The 22,780-nt window shown below is 42.3% G+C and overlaps 1 protein-coding gene across 2 annotated transcripts in view; it reads left to right on the forward strand.

The window, feature by feature from the left end:
• The window catches only part of TDRD9 (tudor domain containing 9), a 151,009-nt gene extending 129,155 nt beyond the window's left edge, over positions 1-21,854 (forward strand). For both annotated transcript variants that reach the window (XM_069950673.1, XM_069950674.1), the window contains 8 exons: positions 4,710-4,862; positions 5,646-5,716; positions 5,842-5,951; positions 7,726-7,822; positions 8,701-8,836; positions 9,909-10,024; positions 11,840-11,912; positions 21,486-21,854. In XM_069950673.1, the coding sequence (XP_069806774.1) occupies positions 4,710-4,862; positions 5,646-5,716; positions 5,842-5,951; positions 7,726-7,822; positions 8,701-8,836; positions 9,909-10,024; positions 11,840-11,912; positions 21,486-21,587 (858 nt within the window). In that variant the 3' untranslated portion in view covers positions 21,588-21,854. The remainder of the gene's footprint in view (positions 1-4,709; positions 4,863-5,645; positions 5,717-5,841; positions 5,952-7,725; positions 7,823-8,700; positions 8,837-9,908; positions 10,025-11,839; positions 11,913-21,485) is intronic.
• Positions 21,855-22,780: the final 926 nt, after the last annotated feature.

The following is a 22,780-nucleotide window of genomic DNA, read 5'->3' on the forward strand; positions in this document are numbered from 1 at the left end:
TTGTGTCCAAAAATAGTTTCAATTGAGTATTCCCATTTCAGGCATTTATGGCATATCATGGTTATATAGTTAGTACGGTTGAAAAGACACATGTCTATTAAGTTCAACCGCGGAGGGAAGGGATGATGGGTAGATATTATACACATGCATTTTAGTTCTACGAACTTGTCTAGGTCGGTTTTGAAGCACTCTACTGTTTTGCTGTGACCAGATCCTGGGGTAGACTGTTCCACAGATTCACTGTTCTCATGGTAAAAAAAGGCTTGTTGACACAGAGTATTGTCTGATAGATGTGTCCCACTGTAGATCATAGTAACATAGTAAATAAGGTTGAAAGAAGACAAGAGTCCATCAGGTTCAACCCCTATGAGGCAGACGACAATTGCCCCACCACAGGGAGAAAACTCCCTCCCGACTCCAATGGCAACCAGAACAATCCCTGGATCAACGTATCACCGGAAATCTAATGCCCATAACTTGTGATATTATATTGTTCAAGAAAATCATCCAGGCCTCCCTTGAACTTATTTAATGAATCGGCCATGACAACATCATGTGGCAGAGAGTTCCACAGTCTTACCACTCGTACAGTAAAGAACCCGCGTCGATGCTGATGATAAAATCTTCTTTCCTCTAGACGTAGAGGATGCCCCCTTGTCATGGTTACAGACCTAGGAGTAAAAAGATCACTACAAAGATCTCTGTACTGTCCATTCATATATTTGTACATTGTGATCAGATTGCCCCTAAGACGTCTTTTTTTTAGCGTAAATAACCCCAAGCTTGATAACCTGTCCTGGTACTGTAACCCACCCATTCCCTTAATGACATTTGTTGCCCTCCTCTGCACCCGCTCCAGTTCAGCTGTGTCCTTCTTATATACCGGTGCCCAAAACTGTACACAGTATTCCATGTGTGGTCTGACCAGTGATTTATAAAGAGGCAAAACTATGTTCGCATCTTTAGCATCTATACCTCTTTTGATGCATCCCATTATTAGCCTTGGCAGCTGCTGCCTGGCACTGATCACTAAAGTTGAGTTTACTGTCCACCAATACCCCCAGGTCCTTTTCGGAAGTAGTTTTACCCAGTGTTTTATTATTTAGCACATAACTGTACTTATTATTTCTATGGCCCAAGTGCATAACCTTACATTTATCCACATTAAACTTCATTTGCCATTTCCCCGCCCAAGCCTCTAGCTTCTCCAAATCCCTCTGTAATATGATATTATCCTCCTCTGTACTGATTACTTTACCCAGTTTAGTATCATCTGCAAAAATAGAGATTCTACTCTGTAGCCCCTCAACAAGATCATTAATAAAAATATTAAAAAGGAGTGGACCCAACACTGACCCCTGTGGTACCCCACTAGTAACTAAAACCCAATCTGAATATGTTCCATCAATGACCACCCTCTGTTTTCTATCACACAACCAGTTATTTACCCATTTGCATACATTTTCCCTGAGTCCCAGCATCCTTATTTTGTAGACCAACCTTTCATGCGGCACAGTATCAAATGCCTTTGAAAAGTCCAGATACACAACATCCACAGCCTCCCCCAGGTCCAGGCTATAACTGACCTCTTCATAGAAGCCGATCAGATTAGTCTGACAGGACCGATCCCTCCATAAATTTATGCTGGTGCTGCGTCATAAGATTATTTTCATTAAGATACTCCAGTATAGCATCTCTTACAAACCCCTCAAATACTTTACCTACTATAGATGTTAGACTTACGGGCCTGTAGTTTCCAGGATCACTCTTTGACCCCTTCTTGAATATTGGTACCACATTAGCTATGCGCCAGTCCTGTGGAACAAACCCTGTCGTAATAGAATCTTTAAATATTAGGAATAACGGTCTGTCTAACACAGTATTTAATTCTTGCAAAACTCTAGGATGGATACCTTTTTGTTGTTTATATAGGTGAAGAACATTTTGGGATTCGTTTTACTTTCTGTGGCTATCCTTCTTTCTGTTTCTATTTTTGCTTCTTTTATTTGCTTTTTACACATTCTATTCTTCTGTCTATAGTTGCTCAATGCTTCCCCACTACCTTCTTGTTTTAGTAGTCTGAATGCTTGTTTCTTATCATTTATTGCACCCCTTACAGCTGAAGTTAACCACATTGGATTTCTCTTATTTCTACTACTTTTATTTCCATATGGTATGTGTCGTTCACACGATTTACCCAGGATGCTCTTAAATATGTCCCATTTCTGTTGTGTACTTTTATTTCTGAAGGCATTGTCCCAGTCTATGTTCCCAAGGTCCTCTCTTAGTTTTTTGAAATTAGCCTTCCTGAAATTTTATGTTTTTGTAGCCCCTCTACTAATCATTTTATTGAAGGATAATTGAAAACTTACTATGTTATGGTCACTATTACCTAGGTGACCCCCCCCCCCCCCCACCACCTCTATTTTTGATATTCTGTCTGGCCTATTGGTTAAGATTAGGTCCAGGAGTGCCCCCCCTCTTGTTGGTTCCTGTACTAGTTGGGAAAGGTAATTATCTTTTACTATTTCCAAAAACCCGCTTCCCTTCCTGGAGCTGCAGGTTTTGCTTTCCAGTTTATATTTGGGTAGTTAAAGTCCCCCATAATAATGACTTCCCCCTGCTTCGCTGCCACATCTATTTGTCTTATAAGAAGATTTTCTGACTTTCACTATACTTGGAGGTTTATAACTCACTCCTATAAGAATTTTATTATTCTTCGTCCCTCCCCTAATTTCTACCCAAAGAAATTCCACATTATCATCACTTATATCCTCCCGCAGAATGGGCTTAAGGCATGATTTAACCTACAGACAGACCCCTCCCCCTTTCTTATTTTTACGGTAATTTCTGAATAGACTATAACCCTGGATATTAACAGCCCGGTCATAACTCTCATCCAGCCAGGTCTCGCTTATCCCCACTATATCATATTTCTCTTCAACCATTATGAGTTCAATGGCCTTTGACCCTGGCCTGCCTGTATTTGCTGTAGCTTGGTGGAGCCATGATTCAGAAAAAAGCAGACTCTTAAATGCGACCTACGTAACTCTCATAGACATTAATGGGATTTTTGTTTCTGTTTCTGGAACTCTGGAGTTGCAAAATAATTGTATGATAACCTTCAGTTCCGCTCTTAGCACCACTTGCAAACGGCTCATTTTGCTGAAGGAAGCCATTGTCAGCCAGACATTCCCTGTAAATGACCATCCATGTAATTGTAACAAGTGGCTCTCCATTCTGATTAAAGGGCATTCTGCGAGGGGAGCCCTTTATGATGTCCTGTTCTCTTATAGGCTGTGTAGACAGGGTTTTTTCTTTGTTACAACTCCTTTAATAAACTGGGTTTGTGACCTGTAAAAAGAATAACTGCTTGTGACTGGATTTTTGTAGAAAATCTTAAATTATAAATTTGAAAAGAAGATTGTAATGTAAAGCTGTGATAACTCCTCTCTCCCCATCTGACAGCTAGCGCCTCTTGTCTAATGTGTTTCCTCACCAAATGTCGTGCTTGTCTCATATTTTACTGTGGGTTGAATCTTCTCACGTCTGCTTTTCGTAATTTACCTAAAGTTCCCTGTACACATGACATATCCTCTTAGCTTCATCTAAAATCTGCCAGACAAGAGACCTTTCTACTAGACAACCATGCCACAATGTTATCAGCACCGCATCAAATGTGATGCCCCCTTGTGATCCTGTAGAAACCACAGGGTGGCATTTTGGCACGTTTGATGTAGTTATTGTGGTCAGTTTAGTTATGGCCCCTTTTGTATCCCCAGTATGCGATCAGCACTGACAAGGTGCTGTTGCCCCTTGACCAGACACCATAAAAATATATATTTTCAAATCAACTGGTGTCAAAAGTTTAAAAAACATTGTAAATTAGTTATTTTAAAAAATCTTAATCCATCCAGTACTTATCAGCTGCTGTATGACCTGCTGTATCCCCATAGAAAACCTCTCCTGCTCTGGACAATTCCTGTCATGGACTGATGTAGCAGTAGAAAGCACTGTGTCTGACTGGAAAAAATACACCATTTCCTGCAGGACATACAGCAGCTGATAAGTTTTTAGTTGAAGTTATTTACAAATTTGCATAGCTTTCTGACACCAGTTGATTTGAAAAATGTATTTAGCCGGAGTACCCCTTTAAAGCCAGTTAAGTTTATACCTCTGGTCATCACAAGCTAGTTGGTATACAAAACTTACAGGGTCTATTGTCTATACCGGTTACTGCTGGGACACACAATCGCTGGCTCCCAGGTATTTGCATTACACCTTCTATACCATAAACCGTATAACCCTTTAATTGGCAATTCACTGCTTTACAGATTTTAGGACAAGATACGTTTTAAAGGGATTTCCAGGATTTTGTTATGGATTGGCCATCAATATTTAATTAGTGGAGGTCCTGTACCTTCCAAGAAGGCTTAGAAATCACCTTGGAATAGGGGACCCGCTTTGCTTATGTAGAATTTTTTGAGACAACCTCTTTAGTACATGGCTTCTGTCATTTAATATTGTTACGAGTCACCACGAGTGTGATTACAGCTATTCTCTTCAGTTTGGGGAGGGGGAGAGGTGGAAAACGTATAGTATTAGAAACAATGACAAAAAGTTACAGTTGACAATGACAATTAGTTACAGTTTTCAATAAACATTTACTTGTCATAATTTCACATTACGGTGCATCTTTTTTTCCTCAGCAAAGCAACGCATTGCTGACAGATCTGTTCACAGATGGAAACAGCAGTGAGACGATGCACACACAGAGCTTCGACAGCCAAGTAAAGAAAGACCTGATCGACAGTCTGCTAGAAAGCTGTCAGAATAATCAGTTTGGTAATCCAAACAGTAAGGTAAGTAAATTACTTATATTCTGTATGTTCTCTTCATTGAAACCTAGATCGGCCAGTTTAGTTTCTGTGCATATAACATGTCATAGTATTTCTTTATAAATGAGAGCATCACTGTGAGTTGAAAAAAACTTTTGATATGTCATGTCATAGTTATGTGTTATTTATGTGTATTTAGTTTGGTGACTTGGTGCTTAGCCCCCCACCGATTTGGTAAAATGAGGTATCGATGGGGGCCTTGACAATGATCAAAACGCTATATGTGTCACTGGTAAGTGACAGTGGCACCGTATGTATAAATCTGCATATTAACCAAGACAGAGAGTACAATACTGATAGTTACATTGTTAAAGGGGAACCGCAATGTGAACCCTTGGGACTAGCTGTCACTGTTCGCAGATTCGCATATAGTTATGTGGGTTTAGAGGGCAGTTTCCTTCAATTATTGACAGCTTTCCACCTATGCACGGTCCTTCAGGAAGGCTGTAAACCATTGAATGGGACTGCATAAGTTATACTAAGGCTGTAAACAAGTAAACTCTGCATTCCCTGCTATACAACATGCCGATCCATGTACAACCACCTGACTTAAAACTAACAAACAATTTACCCCAAATGTCCTTTTGAACAGTGAAGGTTTTACTGTATATTGGCAGAGACCTGTCGCCATGCTTGGGTTTAGTGTGGTCAGGAGGAATAGCGGTTTGCCAAACAGACACTGTCATGTTTACAGGTTTTGTTATTTATTTCCATTATTTACTACATTCTCCTTATTTCTGTCATCAGGTTATACTTCGTGGCCCTTTCCACCCCTATGAAGTCCAGTTTCATAGTCTGATGAGTGTTTCAAAATTCAGGTGAGGAATTACTATGGGTTTTATTATTTTTATGAAAAGCTCACATCCTTGTGTGTATTGTCTGTTATAGATATTTGCAGAAAGCTTAAACTGTTCCATTTGGTGTCACCTTTTACTTTTCTTAGATCGGTGTGGATTGAGAAAGAAAGCATTAACTCAGTAGTTGTTAATGATACTCCAGAAGCCACTCACCAGAGATTGTTTGTTGCTGCATCATTGTCTGTAAATGCAAACGGTATGTATAAGTTTTATTATGAGTCTGGCCATAAACATTACATTTCTTTTGCTAAATCAAGTTGTGATTTGTCTTTTTAACGTGGCCTTTGTTTCCTATAGTACCTGTAGGGAAGTTTGGTTTAAACTAGGGCTGTGTTTACATCACAACTTGGTGTCTCATCCCTTGTAGGTGTTGGCATCCTGGCATAATGGGATGCCAGTGTATAAGTGCATGCACATATTCAGGCCCAATTCATGTAAATTTGGCCTAAACTGGTCCAAAATGTTGTGATGATTACTTACAGAATGTATCAGAGCCCCTTTTGTGTACAGTACTCATAATTCTCTCCCAGAGAACAAAAAGGATTAGGCAGATGATGATAATTCCTTTATTTATATAAAATCCTTTATATAGATGAAATACAACATGTGATCCTTCTCTCTTCCAACTTCATTAGTGGGAGAATAAAATAAAAAGTCCTGCTAAGGGCTCAGTCTGGTTGGTAAGCTGCTATTTAACTAGAGAGTAAAGGCCCTATTCCACCAACAGATCTGACGACAGATTATCTGCCAAAGATTTGAAGCCAAACCCAGGAGTGGATTTGAAAAGAGGAGAAATCTAGTCTTTCCTTTATGACCTGTTCTCTGTTTATAGTCTGTTCCTGGGTTTGGCTTCAAATCTTTGGCAGATAATCTGTCGTCAGATCTGTTGGTGGAATAGGGCCTTAACTAGAGAGACATATTTTATCTTTTTTTTTTTGTTTTTTGTTATAGATGTGGGGTCATAATTGTAATGAATGAATAGAGAGACACATGTGCATCTGCACCGACATTCATCCTCTGCCTGGATGCATCCTGCTTCTGCACAACACAATTGCATCTAGTTTTAGGCTGCATTCACACGTCACACGACCACAGACAATTGTATGTGCCATTAAAGTGAATGATGCTATTCACATGATCCGTGCCGCAACCCGCACTGCGAAAAAATAGGACATATTCTAGTGCGGATCGTGGCACAGATCATTCCCTGACGCCTGGCAGCAGAGATGACAGGAACGCATGATGTGCGCTCCTGTCATCGCAACTACTACTCACCTATTCCCCCCGTGCTGACCAGCTTACATGTTCACCAGAAGTGGCCTGGACTACGCTGCCGCCTCCTCCGGCAGCGTAGTCCTGGCCAATTCCCGTGAGTGTGTGTAGCCACCCTGCACAGGGGAATATGTTAGTAGTAGATACTATAACATGAAAGCACATCATGCGTTCCTGTCATCTCTGCTGCCAGGGGTGGGGGGCCTAGGGGATCCGTGCCACAGAACTCTGGATAGCGGCACGGATAGCGTGAATAAGGCTTTACTGTGAATTGCTGCAGTTTTTTGTTCAAGCTGCTCTGCTGAAAAAAACATAGAGCTGTGTTTGTTTGTGGTAAATCCATCCCACAGGCATATATATACATATATCTATCTCTCTCTCTCTCTCTCTCTCTCTCTCTCTCTATATATATATATATATATATATATATATATATATATACACACACACACACATAATATGACATACTATTACACATTTTGAGGGCCTGCAATATAAAAAAGGTCCATAAGAATCTGCTCACCTCCTTTTGGGTGGTTCATAACACCTCATATGGTGATGCTGTTAAGCACTTAATCTTTGCAAGGAAAAAAAAGGATCCAGCAGGGGAGTAATTCTGTTTTTTGTTAGGTATATTGTACTGTAGTATGGCACAGAGTTGTCCACATGTTCATAGTATGTTTTATCACTGTTCCTAGGGTCTTTACTCATGTTAAGAGAGACATCATTGCTTCCATCCATCCCTGGTTTACCGGCACTTATCAGCATGCTCTTTGCTCCTGTAATAGAGCTCAGGTATACACTGGCTTTTAAGCAATTCTTTCATCTTGACGCCGTTCACCGTGTGGTAAAACTGACATGTTATCTATGTTCCTCAAGTTAGTATGATTACAACGATAAGCAGTGTATACTTTGGGTTTTTTGGCGCTTTGATGTTTACCGTGTAAGATCAGCAATGTGATAATTTTATAGTTTTGACAGCAGCATTTAGCACTGGCTAATAGCCGCAGCCTCCGGCTACTGATAGCAGCCGGGAGCATCATGGTACAGAGAGGGCTTATGTCGTGAGCCCTCTCTATACCCCCTTAGGGACTCTGAGGAACAGGTACGCAATTGGTCCTTTAAAGGGGTACTCTGGTGCTGACAAAAAATAAACAATCATAAACATAGTTTTTACATTTACCCATCCCTCCGGAGTCTGTCTTCACTTTTTCTTCACTTCCTGGTTTGCGCTTTCCCATGATGTACTTTGTCTCCTGTGATGTCTAACTGACTCTGTAAAACTGTTAGATGGCTTACACTTTGTTCAGCCAATCAGAACTGCGCAACCTGAGTCATCTGACAAAGGGAGACTGGCTTAACAGGGCTTAGACCCGCCTCCCTCTTGATGATGTCATTGTCACAAAATGGCTGCCACAGAGCAGCCTGGGGTCAACAGTCATTAGGGAAGAATGAGTTTACTTCACTTCCTGGGGGGGGATTGAGGGGGGAAAAGATAGGGAAGGGGGGCAGATAGGTGATTGAAGCATATTACAAAGTTATATAACTTTTATAAACCTTTTAGCTGGAGTATCCCTTTAAGGAGTTTACATTATATGATTTGCATGCACATAAGAGAAATTGCTGTTTTTGTTTTACTTTTAAAGAAATGTTATCATTTTATATGTTATCAGAGTGGACGACGATAGAAGAGAATATACAGGTATCCTTTGTGGTCTGGGATGGCAGTACAGTAATCTTGCGGTTTGGCCTGAACATGACATGGAATTGGCCTTTGATGTCTCCATCAAAGTGGATGACCTAGTGAAGGTAAACTGATTGAAAATGAAACCTCTTTTTCTATACTGATACCCATGAGAGAAGCTGAAAATCAAGCTTTTGCCTGCAGTGGATGTGCCCAATACCAAAGCCTGAGATTAGCAGTCATGCTTGCAATCTGACTGCATGCTTTACAGTAGGTTCTTGGAATTGTTTATCATGACTGTTACGAGAACAGGAAGCAAGTTATTGCATGTTCAGGGAGTTACATCCTAACAGTTTCCTGGGAAGGCATTGACGACAACCGCCCAGAACATGAATATGCAGTAGGGCTGCAACCGTGGCAAGAAATCCATGCATCTCCTGATTGGCAGTGACCATTGAGGTGAGACTTAAATGGAACCTTTCACTTCAAAAACAGTCTTATCTGCAAGCGTGATGTTCTAAAGCCGGCAGCTGAGCAGATTGATACATAATTTGTAGGAAAAGTTCCAGCATAACTATTTATTTATGTAAATCTACTCTTTTGTGTACAATAGTCAAGCAGGTGGTCCTTCTCTGTTATTTATAGATGTGTATATAAATAAGAGCTGTCATCAATGAAGGCTATCCACCCGCTTGATTATTTCACTGAGAAGAGATATAGCTAAATAAATGACAAGTTGCACTACAAGTTACGCTGGAACTTTCCCATAAACTGTGTTATCAATCTACTCAAGTTCTCCTCTATGATGTGATGCCCGCAGACTGGACTGCATTTTCAAGGTAATGGGTTCCCTTTAAATGCCTTTACCTTGGAGTGATTATTGGCCAAAAGGCACAGTTTTTGCCCCATGTAATAGGATCTACACAATTGTTTGTTGGAAACACATCTCCCTATGTAAATAAGTGAACTCCTGCATAAGAGATCCAACTGTTCATGCCATTGTTCAATTCCGTTAATTAGGCAGTATGAGGAATCGTATATAGTTGATTGTTGCTTATATTGGGCAGCTGTCTGTCCATGTCTGCCTTGGTGGGGGAGGTGGGTGACTCCACTATGCAGGCTTTCAGCTTTAGCATTAATTGCCATTTTAATGTCAGTGAATACATGTTGATATCCATGCTTTGTTTTATTTTTCAGATAAACCATATAAGATCCACTATTAACAAGATAGTTTGTCAAAGTATTGATGGTACCATTGGTGGGAGTGACAGGATTGCATGGCTCCAGGAAGGTGTTCGAGAGTGTCTGATAAAGTAAGGGACCTTATAAACGGGCAGATTTACTGCACATAACAAGTGCCAATCAATGATGTAGCCGGTCAAACAATGGACATTTACTTCCATTTTTATGTTGCGATAATCGTGAGGAGTTTACAAATTGTTGCTAGTATAATCTGTCCTACAAGTCTCTTTACATTATTGTCAGCAGCACATTCCTGTCTCCATTCCCGGCTATATTAGCAATATTTCTCATGCTTACTCACCAAAAAAGGGATCAATGACAGAGAACATTTTATCGTTTGATCACTGGACATGCTTAAACTGGGCAGTGATTTAAGAGCAAACGTTCATTCAGGCGATCATTACCCCGTGTAAAAGGCTCTTGAGTCTTGGTTTGCTTATTGAACTGAGACGACTGATGAGGGTTTTTCTGATGTGGGTTGCATGTTATGTTAATCACATTTATAGACTGCAACTGATACACAAAAGAATGGTGTCCTCCATTGTCTGTTGTTCTGTTTTGTTGATTGCTTTGGAACCTATCATCCATATCTAATGAGTGAATGCGCAACATGTCAGGACCTAATTACATTGGTCTGCAGCCGCACGCTCCAGATCTGGGACGGGTCACTAACTATTCTAATTAATGGATTGTTTCCTTCCTCTGATGGAGTATTGAGTTAAGTGACGTAGTTTAGAACTAATGTTAAATTCTCAATTCTCAATACACAAGGTTTGTCAATGGTTAGTTTAAGGGGCTCAGAAGTTATTAACCCCTTAATACACCATGACATTCGTTTATGTCATGGTTGTATTATGGACGTATGGAGTGGGCTTAGCAGCTGAGCTTGCTCCATACCCAGTAGCTGCCAGCTGCTGCTGTGCTCAATGGGGACTAAGCCATTAAGGCTTTTAGAAACTGGACGCTATTCACTTCCAACATCTTGAAAATTTTGTGATAAAAAGCATAAAAAAACCCTAAACACAGAAATAGTAAAGTAGTTTTTTTTTTTTTTTTTTTATATCAACCTATTCACCTTAATGGGGGAGTAACAAATCTGCACCTGAGAGGACTCCACTATCATTTGGTTCTGTATCAGTATATGAGGCCATGTTCTCCTGTATATAGCTGTGAATTGGAAGTCTAATAGGACATCCTGTGTAGATGAAGATCTGTTGCATTTTGTTTTGACTCTAACTTAATAATTCATTTTGTGCAGTTTGCAGTTTTTGGGGCCTATTCCACAGGAGCGATAATCGGCCGAATCGGATCGCGGAATAGAGAGAATAAAGATGATCGTGTCATCGGCTGATCGTTCATTTAGGTTCAGACCTAAAATCGTCAATCGCCACCAGCGCATCGCTACGGTTGAACAGCAGAACCATACATTACCTGTCCGGGCCGCAGGTCTTCTTCTCCCGGTGTCGCGCCGGCAGCATCGGCTTCGGAGCGGGGCTGTCTGAACTGGCAGACCGCTAAGCCAATCACTGACCGGGACCGCCGCTGCCAGTTATTGGCTGAGCGGTCTGTCAGTTCAAACAGCCCCGCTCCGAAGCTGCTGCGGCTCGCGGGACCGGGAGAAGAAGACCTGCGTCTGGACAGGTAATGTATGAAGCAAGAGCTGCAAGGACATCGGTAACGATGTCCCTGCAGCCCTTGTTTCACGATCATCAGGGCCGTGGAATAGGCCCAGTAAACGAGCGCCGATTTAGCAGATCGGCGCTCGTTTATGTCGTTGATCAGGCCTCGCTCGGCCAGTGGAATAGGACCCTTAGTCAGTAGACCGTTTGCCATTGTTTTACATGCCTGTCTGTTTACCTCCATTGTAACTTTCCTCCAATATTCAGTTTGTTCCAGCAGGATAAACCTCGAGAGGTGATAAAGGCAAAGTGGTATAAAAAGCTGCACCAATGGAATCAGGTAAGTTCTTGTTCTTGTTCAATGTATGTCCTCCTTACTTTTAGCTCTGAGCTCTTTACCGTGTGGAGTATAGTATGGCTATGTTCCCACTGTGTGAAAATATATTTTTACTTAGTGGATCCTTTATCTGATATTAACCCCTTAGTGACCGCCGATACGGCTTTTTACGGCGGTCACTAAGGGTCCTTATTCTGCTGCCATCAGCTTTTTACGGCGATGGCAGAGAATTAGGCTACCGGAGGTAGCTGAGGGGTTGGGGCAGTGTGTGGGGTCCGTCCCGCCCCCCCCCCCCTTACCGACGATCACCGCTATTAACGTTATAGCGGCGGCCGTCGGTAAAGGAGATTACCGGTGCTGCCGCCGCCTTTCATCTCCCCCCGCCGTGAATCTACGGCGGGGGGAGATGAAATAAGTGTCCCCCAGACCTCAGATCAGCCCCCCCTAGTAGGGCGATCACTAACCCCCCTCCCCCGGCGGCCATCATTTCCAAGATGGCCGCCGCCATCGCTGTGAACCGACTAATGTCGGTTCACAGCGATGGAAAAGTTAAAATGAATGAAAGCCCCATGCTCTCCCCCACCGGAGGTAGCGGAGAGCATGGGGCAGTCATCGGGGACCCCCCTGTTGGGTCCCGATACAAGCGATCAGTGGTATATACTATATACCGCTGATCGCTTGTACCATGTGCATCCAGGCACTTTTTATCCCCTGTCACCATGAATGATTGGTGACAGGTGATAAAAAGTGATGTCCCGCCACCCCCCAAGTCGCCCCCCCACCCCCCACCCCCGTCCCCCAGTCACCCCCCCCTTCCCCTATACTCACCTGCTCCTGGAGCTCCTTCCTCCTCGACGTCCTGGCTGGTTATGAAGTGCGCATGCGCTTCACAACCAGCCAACTCTGAAAATTTAAAGTGACAGAGACCAATTTGGTCTCTGTCACTGAACTATGATTACTGAGATAGAAAATATCACAGTAATCATAGTAATACAGTGAAAATGAATATGTAAAGTACAAAAAGTAACAAACATACAAAAAAATAAAACACACACTTTTTATTATAGTAATAATTGCAGTTTACTCCCAAATTACCCCTAACCCCTCCCCAGATTACCCGTAACCACCGCACGTTGCCCATAACCACCGCACGTTGCCCGTAACCACCGCACGTTGCCCGTAACCACCGCACGTTGCCCGTAACCAACTCAAATTGCCAGTGACCCCCTCCCGATTGCCCGTAACCACCCCAAATTACATGTACCCACCCCAGATTACATGTACCCACCCCAGATTACCTATAAGCACTTCAGTTTATCAGTAACAATCCCAGATTGTCTGTAACCCTTCCAGGTTGCACATAACCCCCCCAGGTTCCCCGTAATCATGCTAGATTACATGTAACCCCCCCCCAGATTGCATGTAACCACCTCGCACGTCGCCTCTGACCACCGCACGTCGCTTCTGACCACCGCACGTCGCTTCTGACCACCGCACGTCGCCTCTGACCACCGCACGTCGCCTCTGACCACCCCAAATTGCCAATGACCCCCTCCAGATTGTGGTGCCCATGCCAGATTACAGGTATCCAACCCAGATTGCCTATAAGAACTTCAGTTTATCCGTAACCACCCCAAATTGCCCGTAACCACCCCAGATTGTCAGTAAGCACTGCAGGTTGCCCGTAACCACCCCACGTTGCCCGTAACCACCCCAGATTGTCTGTAAGCACTGCAGGTTGCCCGTAACCACCCCAGATTGTCTGTAAGCACTGCAGGTTGCCCGTAACCACCCCACGTTGCCCGTAACCACCCCAGATTGTCTGTAAGCACTGCAGGTTGCCCGTAACCACCCCAGATTGTCTGTAAGCACTGCAGGTTGCCCGTAACCACCCCACGTTGCCCGTATCCACCCCAGATTGTCTGTAAGCACTGCAGGTTGCCCGTAACCACCCCACGTTTCCCGTAACCATCCCAGATTGTCTGTAAGCACAGCAGATTGCCTGTAATCAGCCCACGTTGCCTGTAATCAGCCCACGTTGCCTGTAATCAGCCCACGTTGCCTGTAACCAGCCCACGTTGCCTGTAACCAGCCCACGTTGCCGTAACCACAGCAGGTTGCCCGTGACCACCCCACGTTGCCCGTAACCACCCCACGTTGCCCGTAACCACCCCACGTTGCCCGTGACCACCCCATGTTGTCCGTAACCACCCCAGATTACCTGTAACCACCTCAGGTTGCCCATAACCACCCCTGGTTGCCCGTAACCACCCCACATTACCTGTAATCTCATTTTTTTTATTTTATTTTAGTAACTGCGCTATTCTAATAACCATTACTAGCTGCGGTTTTGCTCCTGTAAATTGGCGCTCCTTCCCTTCTGAGCCCTGCTGTGTGCCCATACAGTGGTTTATGCCCACATATGGGGTACCGTTGTACTCAGGAGAACCTGCGTTACAGATTTTGGGGTACGTTTTCTCTCCTGTTCCTCGTCAAATTGAGAAATTTCAAACTAAACCAACATATTATTGGAAAAATTCGAGTTTTTCATTTTTACTGGCCAATTTTGAATACTTTCCTCTAATACCTGTGGGGTAAAAATGGTCACCACACCCCAAGATGAATTCTTTGAGGGGTGCACTTTCCAAAATGGGGTGACTTTTGGGGGAATCTATTCTGCTGACACTACAGGGGCTCTGCAAACGCACCTGGCGCTCAGAAACTTCTTCAGAAAAATCTGCACTGAAAATGCTAATTGGCGCTCCTTCCCTTCTGAGCCCCGCTGTGTGCCCATGCAGTGGTTTATGCCCACATATGGGGTACCGTTCTACTCAGGAGAACCTGCTTTACATATATTGGGGTGACATTTCTCTCCTGTTCCTCGAGAAATTGAGAAATTTCAAACTAAAGGAACATATTATTGGAAAAAATCGAGTTTTTCATTTTTACTGTCTACTTTTGAATACTTTCCTCAAATACCTGTGGGGTCAAAATGGTCACCACACACCAAGATGAATACTTTGAGGGGTGCACTTTCCAAAATGGAGTGACTTATGGCGAGATTTTACTCCGCTGGCACTACAGGGGCACTGCAAACGCACCTGGCGCTCGGAAACTTCTGCAGCAAAATCTGCATTGAAAAAGCTAATTGGCGCTCCTTCCCTTCTGAGCCCTCCTGTGTGCCCATGCAGTGGTTTATGCCCACATATGGGGTACCATTGTACTCAGGAGAACCTGCGTTACAAATTTTGGGGTACTTTTTTCCTCTTGTTCCTCGTGAAATTGAGAAATTTCAAACTAAACGAACATATTATTGGGAGAATTTGAGTTTTTCATTTTTACTGTCTTCTTTTGAATACTTTCCTGTAATACCTGTGGGGTCAAAATGGTCACCACACACCAAGATGAATTCTTTGAGGGGTGTACTTTCCAAAATGGGGTGACTTATGGGGGGTTTTCTCTCTGCTGACACTATAGGGGCACTGCAAACGCACCTGGCGCTCAGAAACTTCTTCAGCAAAATTTGCATTGGAAAAGCTAATTGGCGCTCCCTTCCTTTTGAGCCCTGCTGTGTGCCCATACAGTGGTTTACGCCCACATATGGGGTACCGTAGTACTCAAGAGAACCTGCATTACAAATTTTGGGGTGCTTTTTGTCTCATATTCCTTTTGAAAATGAGTAACTTTAATCTAAACGTATATATTATTGGAAAATTAAAATTTTCCATTTTTTTACTGCCTAATTGTGAATACTTTCCTCCAGCCCCTGTAGGGTTAAAATGCTCATTATACCCCTAGATTAATTCTTTAAGGTGTGTAGTTTCCAAAATGGGGTCACTTATGGGGGTTTTCAGGATACCAGACTTCTAAATCCATTTAAAAAAAGAACTGGTCCCTAAAAAAATCAATTTCACGAAAATGTGATAATTTGCTGATAAATTTCTAAGCCCCATAACACCCTAAAAAAGTAAAATATGTTTACCAAATTATGGCAGAATAAAGAAGACATATTGGTAATGTGACTTAGTAACTAATTTATGTGCTACGACTTTCTTTTTTTAGAAGCAGAGAATTTCAAAGTTCATAAAATGCAAATTTTTTTAATTTTTCATATTTTGATGTTTTTCACAAAAAACACACAAAGTAGTGACCAAATTTTGCCACTAACATAAAGTGCCATATGTCACGAAAAAACAATCTCAGAATCGCTAGCATACGTTAAAGCATCACTGAGCTATAAGAGCATAAAGTGAGACAGGTCAGATTTTGAAAAATTAGCCTGGTCATTAAGGCCCAAACTAGCTGCAGCACGAAGGGGTTAAGTATACTGATAAGAGGGTTCATCTGTTCACTGTCAGAACAGCGCTCACTTGCTCCTCGCTACCTGCTCACATGTTGAAAGACAAGGATCAGCGCCAACATTGTCCATGTTGTGAACACTGGCCTGAGCGATTGCCCAGGTAAATACCCGGTTTTACCCTTAGGTTAAAAATTTACTTTTAATGGTCTGCATTAAAACATGAGTGTAGTTTGTGCAAACATAAAATATTGCTACCTCTTCCTTGTGTAATCAATCTTGGTGTCAGCCGACACTCTGTATATTGTGTGTGTGTGTGTGTGTGTGTGTGTGTGTGTGGGGGGGGGGGGGTTGGCTTCTCAGTGTCGGGAGTACACATTCCCCAGCCGGGGTGATCTGTGTCCCTAGTTGTGTTATTCCTGTGGGTTCTAGGTTGTACCTTTTGTCAGAACTCCACTCTAAGCCCATCCGGGCAGGAATACACACTTACAGCAGATTACTACTGTACCCTGAGCGGTTTTGTATACGCTCGAACCCCGCTAGATAATAGTTAAAAACGCTGTCCGTATAACTAATAAATAAATAAGTTATACGGACAGCGTTTTTAACTATTGCACCTCTATAGAATGGGGATTATGGCTTCATAGAACAGTTATCTAGCGTGGTTCGAGTGTTTACAAAACCGCTCAGGGTACAGTAGTAATCTGCTGTAAGCGTGTACTCCTGCCCGGATGGGCTTAGAGTGGAGTTCTGACAAAGGTACAACCTAGAACCCACAGGAGTAACACAACTAGGGACACAGGTCACCCCGGCTGGGGAATGTGTACTCCCGACACTGAGAAGCCAACCCCCCCCACACACACACACACAAACACACAATATACAGAGTGTCGGCTGACACCAAGATTGATTACACAAGGAAGAGGTAGTCATACTTTATGTTTGCACAAACTACACTCATGTTTTAACGCAGACCATTAAAAGTTAATTTTTAACCTAAGGGTAAAACCGGGTATTTACCTGGGCAATCGCTCAGGCCGGTGTTCACTTATAAGTGTACTCCCCCAATAGGTCAGGATCCACTGCCTTATTAACATTGTCCATGTTGGCTGATCATTGCCTTTTAACACTGGCTATTACACCAAGCAACTATTAGCTGTAATGGTTGATAATCAGTCAAAAACAGCTGATAGTGGCTTGGTGTAATAGGGCCTTTACATCTCTGATCTGATAGATATAGGTGCCTACATTTATAGCAGTTGACCGCTCCCTCTGCCTATTAGAAAGGGTGAAATATATTTATTACACATTATCCATTCAAATAATTGGGTTACAATGAGAAAATTTTTACCTGCTCCCCACTCTGACCCATGAGGATCCTCAACAGGGAACCCAACGTTATTATTTGTTTACCAATAGTAAATCAAATTGAATAGGTAAGATATTTTTTGTGTGTGAAAGACATTGGGATCCAATCTTTGAGTCCCCCACCGAGCATATTGGTATGACTAGTGACATCCATAGACTAGTATAGTGATATGTGCACATGTGCCTCAAAAAAATGCATTACCAGAAGCTTATTTTCTTTTTTGCATCCCATGTTAGCAGGTCATAACTTTAATATTGGGCTCTATGAAGTAGTAAAGACAGTTAATAGTGGGCTCTATGAAGTAGTAAAGACAGTAGTTATTAGAAGTGCAAAATTTGGAGACACCACTTGTTCTATTAGGGCCCTATTACACCAACAGATTATCTGACAGATTTTTTGACTGAAAGCCATGAATGGACTATAAACAGAACAGGTAATAAAGGAAAGACTGAGACTTAAAAACATCTGTCAGATAATATGTTGGTGTAATAGGGCCCTTAGTTGTGTAGAGCCAATTCCATTGTTCTTATCCAATTTACAATGGGAGGTTGAATAATTCTGAATGCTATGGTATACTGTGAATATTATGTAGATGTCTATGGTGGGGATACTCTTGTCCTATGTCCCTTTAATGATTATATTAAGAAGGTCTCTAATGTTATATTTCAGTCTTTATAAGAGGGAGCGATCCCACAATAACCCTGCAAGGAGCTGATAGGCGGTTCCCTACTGAAGTAACCAGAGCTTCACTTTGCTAAGACACTGACAGCCTTTCAGTAATTCCTTCTTGCGTGTTTCCCTTGTAGATTTCTGTATTTAAGTTTAGGATAATGACGTATTGTCTTTGTATTTTGTGTCACTTGAGATGGAGCTTTTTTTTTTTTTCTGTTTTGCACATCTGTGTCATGAAGCGCTTCTCTTTGAAATGGAGAGCATTTGCAAGGCTAAACCAGGTCATCAGACTGGATTATATGTGTGACACTTGGATTTGGCATTTTTTATTTTAATCTTCGGTATTGCCAGGAGATGCCGTTATCAGAATTCATTCAATTTCATAAAGTAATCCTCTTGCTTTGCTGGGTTAGCATGTCCTTCCAATTTCCTATTAAGGCAGGATTAACGCTCATGAAAAAAAACCTCTGCAATTTCATATACACATCTCCCAGCTATCGGATGAGCCTGAATATGTATTCCTAATGATCTATTCGCCATTTAAAATATATAATAGGTGTAGATTATTGCTCTTATATCTGTGTGACAAATCTGTAATGTTCCTCACAGCTATTTGGCTTCACTTTATCTTTCATAGTTTAAGAGTGCAAAATAAAGAGAATAAAATGGACATCTCACTAGAGACTCTGGTTTAATAAAGTATGATGATTTGTCTATGCTGGACTGACTGCCAAGTGCTGGCCATGGACTCCACTTGGCACAGTCACCTCTGGAGCAGTTTGGGGCTATAGTCCAAAGCATTGCTTCTGCTACAGCAACACCAGATATGTTGCAGTTTATGTAACCGTTTTTGCTCTTTTTCTTATATAATTTTTTGCTTATTATATAATCATTATGTATTAATAAAAATGACACTGTAGCTTTTGTTTGGAAAAAACACTAAGCACTTCTTGACAAATAACTCACCGGCCACTTTATTAGGTACACCATGCTAGTAATGGGTTGGACCCCCTTTTGCCTTCAGAACTGCCTCAATTCTTCGTGGCATAGACTCAACAAGGTGCTGGAAGCATTCCTCAGAGATTTTGGTCCATATTGACATGATGGCATCACACAGTTGCCGCAGATTTGTTGGCTGCACATCCATGATGCGAATCTCCCGTTTCACCACATCCTAAAGATGCTCTATTGGATTGAGATCTTGTGACTGTGGAGGCCATTTGAGTACAGTGAACTCATTGTCATGTTCAAGAAACCAGTCTGAGATGATTCTAGCTTTTTGACATGGCGCATTATCCTGCTGAAAGTAGCCATCAGATGTTGGGTACATTGTGGTCATAAAGGGATGGACATGGTCAGCAACAATACTCAGGTAGGCTGTGGCGTTGCAACGATGCTCAATTGGTACCAAGGGGCCCAAAGAGTGCGAAGAAAATATTCCCCACACCATGACACCTCCACCACCAGCCTCAACCGTTGATACAAGGCAGGATGGATCCATGCTTTCATGTTGTTGACGTCAAATTCTGACCCTACCATCCGAATGTCGCAGCAGAAGTCGAGACTCATCAGACCAGGCAACGTTTTTCTAATCTTCTACTGTCCAATTTCGATGAGCTTGTGCAAATTGTAGCCTCAGTTTCCTATTCTTAGCTGAAAGGAGTGGCACCCGGTGTGGTCTTCTGCTGCTGTAGCCCATCTGCCTCAAAGTTCGACGTACTGTGCGTTCAGAGATGCTCTTCTGCCTACCTTGGTTGTAACGGTTGGCTATTTGAGTCACTGTTGCCTTTCTATCAGCTCGAACCAGTGTGCCCATTCTCCTCTGACGTCTGGCATCAACAAGGCATTTCCGCCCACAGAACTGCCGCTCACTGGATGTTTTTTCTTTTTCGGACCATTCTCTGTAAACCCTAGAGACGGTTGTGCGTGAAAATCCCAGTAGATCAGCAGTTTCTGAAATACTCAGACCAGCCCTTCTGGCACCAACAACCTTGCCACGTTCAAAGGCACTCAAATCACCTTTCTTCCCCATACTGATGCTCGGTTTGAACTGCAGGAGATTGTCTTGACCATGTCTACATGCCTAAATGCACTGAGTTGCCGCCATGTGATTGGCTGATTAGAAATTAAGTGGTAACGTGCAGTTGGACAGGTGTACCTAATAAAGTGGCCGGTGAGTGTACCTTGAGCTCTATTGGGTTTCACTATGGTGGTGGTTTTCTGCATGCAATGCAATTTTCCCCATTGAAAACAAAACTTTAGAGACAGCTATGTACAGGCTCCAATTGCATGTTCACACTATAGATTTTTCATGTGAAAAGATCCAGTGCAGATTTACAAAAGGATCCATGACAAAAAAAATCCAACGCTGACCCTCTTATTTGTGCTGCAAATCTGCACATGGATTAGCCCCATTGAGCAGGGCTAATCCAAACAGTATACAGCTACCTGCTGCAGTTTCTATGTAGGGTCCACTTCAATTGTAACATAATATTCTTCAACTTATGAACTATAGTGCTGACACACAATAAACTAATTGGTGGGTTACTTTTTACATGTAAAAATTGCTTTGTGTGAACATAGCTTGCAAAGCCAATATAAGGCTAGGATGATACTTTTCAACCCTCTTCCCCAACAACTGCTTTTCTGACCGCTCCTGGTCTCCACTCATCACCACTACCCTCTGGCTCCTGCAAGAACTGGCCGCTCAGCCAATTACTGAGATGAAAAAGTCTTTAGATGGCACTTCTGTGTCTGTGGGTGGTGCACGTAGTAGGAAAAAAATCCCAACAATACTGTGAAGAGTCAATCTCTGCACTCACCATAAATGCTTCATAGTTTTACGTCCTGTTGTATTTATGATGGCTATGTATTCTCTACAATAAAACTATGAAGCATTTATGGTGAGTGCTGAGATTGACTCTTCACAATTACTGAGATGAGACACCACCAGTGATTGGCTGAGCGGTTTCTGCATGTTATGATGTTACAGGAAGCAGCTGTAATGAGCAAGGACCAGGAATGGCAGCTGTGGAGGATCAGGGTAAATGAGTACCCAGACAGCTACCTTTTTACCAGAGCTGTATTACATCTCCTGTATTACTACATAGATAGACATAGTTGTAATGCAGGTGATGCAGGTTATGGTCATGTACTAATGTTTTTGCTCAATAGATTTTAATCAAAGGATTCCTAAGTGTTACAACCCAGAAAATCTTATATTTGTCTTTATTCTCAGGTGGACCAGAGATTCCTCATAAACCAGACAAGGACAACTGAAGAGGAAGACGTCAATTTCCATATCTACCAGTTACATAAGATTGTAATGTTGAACCCCTAAATATTTTGATTGCTTCACCCTGAAATTGGGGGAACATTGAGCAGATAGAGACATGAGTAATGCTGCGTTGGTGTGATACAGCAGTGTGTACTGCCTGTTGTGGTGCTTTTTGTTACTTGTTTTTTTTTAAGTTGTAAAATGTTACTTATTTAGCAGGAAAACTGGCAAGATTGGCACTTTTCTTTGTTAACGTTTCTCATGATAACATTGAGATGATTATTATTGTGTTACTTACAATAAAAGGCATAATAAGAGCAAATCACATAATCAGTCCTTTTATGTTTGTCCTTAAAGGGGTATTCTGGCCCTCTGATTTTAAGACCTGCCAGCTCAGCCAATCAATGGCTGGGATGGGACACCACTACCGACAGTAATTGGTTGATCTTGGCAGGTCCTGCTCCTGAGTGCTTGTTTTGGAAGCAGGAAGGAGTCTTGTGGAATTGGGCCTGATTTTTGCTGTGTAATAGGGCCCTAAGTCTATGGGACTGTTTCCTGTTGCACGCAAAGAGTGGGGAGAAACAACAATTGTTAGGATCTCAGCACCAAGAACCTCACCGATCCAAACTTTTGACATATCTCTATGGGACTTAAAGCAGGTTGAATGACTTCCAATTGGGTCAGTTCTTGTTATGGGATCTGTGTTTCAATGTACAGTAATACCTCGGTTTTCGAACGCTTTGGAACTCGAACTGCTTGGTATTCAAACGAAAATGTACCCAGAAGTAGTGTTTGGAATTCAAACTTTGCTCGGTTTTTTTAACGTTTTTGCGAGCGTGGATGGTGGGTTGTACCTGGCGAGTTAAGCAGTGGTGAGGCTTCACATACAGTACAGTGCGGTATAAGACTGCTGGAGTGCATATACAGTGCAGTAGTAGTACAGGCAGTGCACCACCATCTCCTATACATTACAGTGCTGGGATGGGGGGGGGGACGCTATACAGTAAAGGATGGGTGAGGAGTTGGTGACTACTGTACTATAATTGCTGGTTCTGATGAACATTTCTTATGTTTAATGTCCTGTACAGTATAGTGCTGTACTGTACTGTACTGTAGTGATTATACTGAGCACTTATCAGTGTAATAAATGAGTATTGTAGGTAATTATTGGTGGCTGCTGGAACCAATTAATCACATTTACATTATTTCCTATGGGAAGACACTGCTCGGTTTTCAAACTGCTTGGTTCTCAAACT

Source organism: Dendropsophus ebraccatus, chromosome 13 (assembly GCF_027789765.1).
Source record: "Dendropsophus ebraccatus isolate aDenEbr1 chromosome 13, aDenEbr1.pat, whole genome shotgun sequence".
Classification (NCBI taxonomy): Eukaryota; Metazoa; Chordata; class Amphibia; order Anura; family Hylidae; genus Dendropsophus; species Dendropsophus ebraccatus.